We start from the raw sequence: 2,394 nt of genomic DNA on the forward strand, positions 1-2,394 counted from the left end.
TCTGAAGCAATCTAGTATTTGGTAAATGTAAGCAATCCACAATTATTTTGCAGCAAAAAGAGCAGAAGAAACTGACCTGCCTAACAATCTTCACATAAGCATCGATTGACCATAACTTCACCATGTGCGATACCCCTCCTATTTGACGCTTAAATAGGAGGTCCCCTCTTCGCCACCTCCTCATGGCTGAACCACCATCTACATAACTGAATAAACACAAGGACGTACACATACGCATCGCCTGAAAAGAACACGTTCGCTTGAAAAAGCAGCAGCAAGACACTTATTACGTGCCATGGATGCAAAGTGACGGGGTAATAGCCCCTGGGTATACCAAAGCGGAGGAAACCCTTCTCCAAGACATTTAGGCGGTCATGGTCATACGGAGTTTGCAGCTGTTTTTCCTCACTGCTAAAATATTATGGAACATTCTCAATTCAGTTTTGGTAACACGATTAATTGCAATGATGAACTAGTACAGCCAAATAAGGAGATAGTAGCAATATTTTTCTAACCATGCCTCTAGCTAGGTACATCAAGAATAGCTCCAGGATTTGTAACCAAGAAGATTATCAGTTCAAGTTTGTAATTACAAGAATAAAACTGTATAGCACCAGCACCATCCCGCTAGTTTATTCTTGAATGAGACCAAACAAACTTGCTACAAATTAACCGCAGCCACAACAGGGAGCAGAACATGTGGAGAGGGAGAGGGAGATGGATACCTTCCATGGCGTCCAATAGGCAGGCACTAGGGTTGGAGTAGCGGGAAACCGACCTTGAAGGAGGAAAGATTCAGTCTTCCTCGCGCATCAGGCAGTAAGGGAAGGGAGATGCCAAACCTAAACAAACAGGGGCGAGGGGAGGGAGATAAGAAGCACATGGCTGTCGGTGCTATTGTTGTGGCCGAGGTGGAATCGACGCCGTGGTTGGGGCATAGGAGCAGCTGGAGCACTCCTACAGTCCTACTCTCCCTCCCTCCTCAACTGCTCGGTCGCGCCATGGCCGATCTGGGCGCAGCTCCACAAGGACGGCTATCTGGGCGCGCCGCTTGACCGCCTGCTCGGTCCGGTCGCGGTGGATCTCCATCCCTTTCTCTTGGCTCCTGATGAAGTATAAGGTGACCGACAGTTCCACATCTTTGGCTAGTGAATTCAGCGCACCAAGAATTTGTTGAAATTACACTCCCTCTGTTCCATGTTCCATATTAAGTGCAGGTCACAAATATCGTCGATGTAAAGGACCCCTCGCAACCGTTGGCACAAATACTAATCAAGACTTGTTAGCCTAAAAGGAGCATGCACTACATAACTATCTGGTGTTCCGGTTTAAACGTCAGTAGCCCATTTAGCCAAGAATCCACGTGGTGAGTCGATGAATTTTTTCCAGTTGAGCGAAAGCCTAGGGTCCATTTACAAATTACAACTAGTACAATTTTTCGCTGAACTACCAGGGGACAAAAAAGAGGAGTGCTGCAATTTGGATCATGCGCACAAATTTTGGATTGAAGACTTCTGAATTCTGATCATTGACGTGAAATTGTGCATCATTAGGCATCATGACCCGGAGTAAAGTAAGAAAAAGCATATGAGGAAGCCGAGGATACCTGTGCTTGGGCCGGTCTGGTACCCCTGGGAGTAATACGGGTCGGCGGGCGCGTAGGGCTGCTTCTGCTGCTGGTAGCCGGCGGCGGAGAAGCCGGGGGGCGGGGCAGGCTGGGGGAAGCCGACGGGCGGGGCAGGCTGGGGGAAGCCGACGGGCGGGGCAGGCTGGGGGAAGCCGACGGGCGGGGCAGGCTGGGGGAAGCCGACGGGCGAGTGGGGGCGGGGGGTGGAAGGTGCCGTACTGGTACTGCGCGGGGTCCTGGCCCCGGAGGTGTGGCGGCTCCGACGGCGGGAGCGGGCCCGAGGAGGAGGAGTGGGCCATCCTCTTCTCGCCGCCGTCGGCGGCGCCGGCTTCCGGGTCCTGGCCGGCTCCCATGGTCGACAGACGGAGATCGGTGGTTGGGTGGGTTGACTCTTGACCTTGGGCGGTGTTCCGTGCCGACGAGGTGTTGAAACACTGGTCACCTGGTCACGTTATAATGGCGGACCACCTATAAATGCGTCATTAGTAACCCTGGTTACTAATGGCGCACTAGCTGATGATGCGTCATCTATTATTATATTATTAAAACGATAGAAAACGGACGATTCAGAGGAAACAATAGAAAAAGAGTTTAAAAGAACGGCTGTGATTTATAACAAAGAAATAAGTACGCATGCATGTTTCTTAATCGTACACATTTCAAAAAAAAAACAATTCGCTAGCCTTGCCACATTGGAATCCGTAGTAGAAGGAAAACATAAGGTAAAAAGAACGGACGCATGCATGTTTTATATTCCCTTACGTTCG

At 50.1% G+C, this 2,394-nt stretch overlaps 1 protein-coding gene across 1 annotated transcript; it reads right to left on the reverse strand.

The window, feature by feature from the left end:
- Positions 1 to 752: 752 nt before the first annotated feature.
- Positions 753 to 2,059, reverse strand: LOC123426240 (serine/arginine repetitive matrix protein 1-like). Its single transcript, XM_045110041.1, has 2 exons — positions 1,607 to 2,059; positions 753 to 1,105 (listed from the first exon to the last, which is right to left on the reverse strand). Exons 1-2 carry the CDS (start codon positions 1,978 to 1,980, stop codon positions 958 to 960), a joined length of 522 nt encoding a protein of 173 aa, XP_044965976.1. The 5' UTR covers positions 1,981 to 2,059; the 3' UTR covers positions 753 to 957.
- Between the last annotated feature and the right edge of the window lie 335 nt (positions 2,060 to 2,394).

The sequence above is a fragment of the Hordeum vulgare genome, chromosome 2H, assembly GCF_904849725.1.
Source record: "Hordeum vulgare subsp. vulgare chromosome 2H, MorexV3_pseudomolecules_assembly, whole genome shotgun sequence".
In the NCBI taxonomy this organism is placed as follows: domain Eukaryota; kingdom Viridiplantae; phylum Streptophyta; class Magnoliopsida; order Poales; family Poaceae; genus Hordeum; species Hordeum vulgare.

Bases quoted from the DNA above. Each gene is read 5' to 3' on its own strand.
- LOC123426240 (XM_045110041.1), bottom strand. From the start codon at position 1,980: ATGGGAGCCGGCCAGGACCCGGAAGCCGGCGCCGCCGACGGCGGCGAG. The intron at 1,106-1,606 runs GTATCCTCGGCT...ATACTTCATCAG, and splicing joins CCAGACCGGCCCAAGCACAG to GAGCCAAGAGAAAGGGATGG.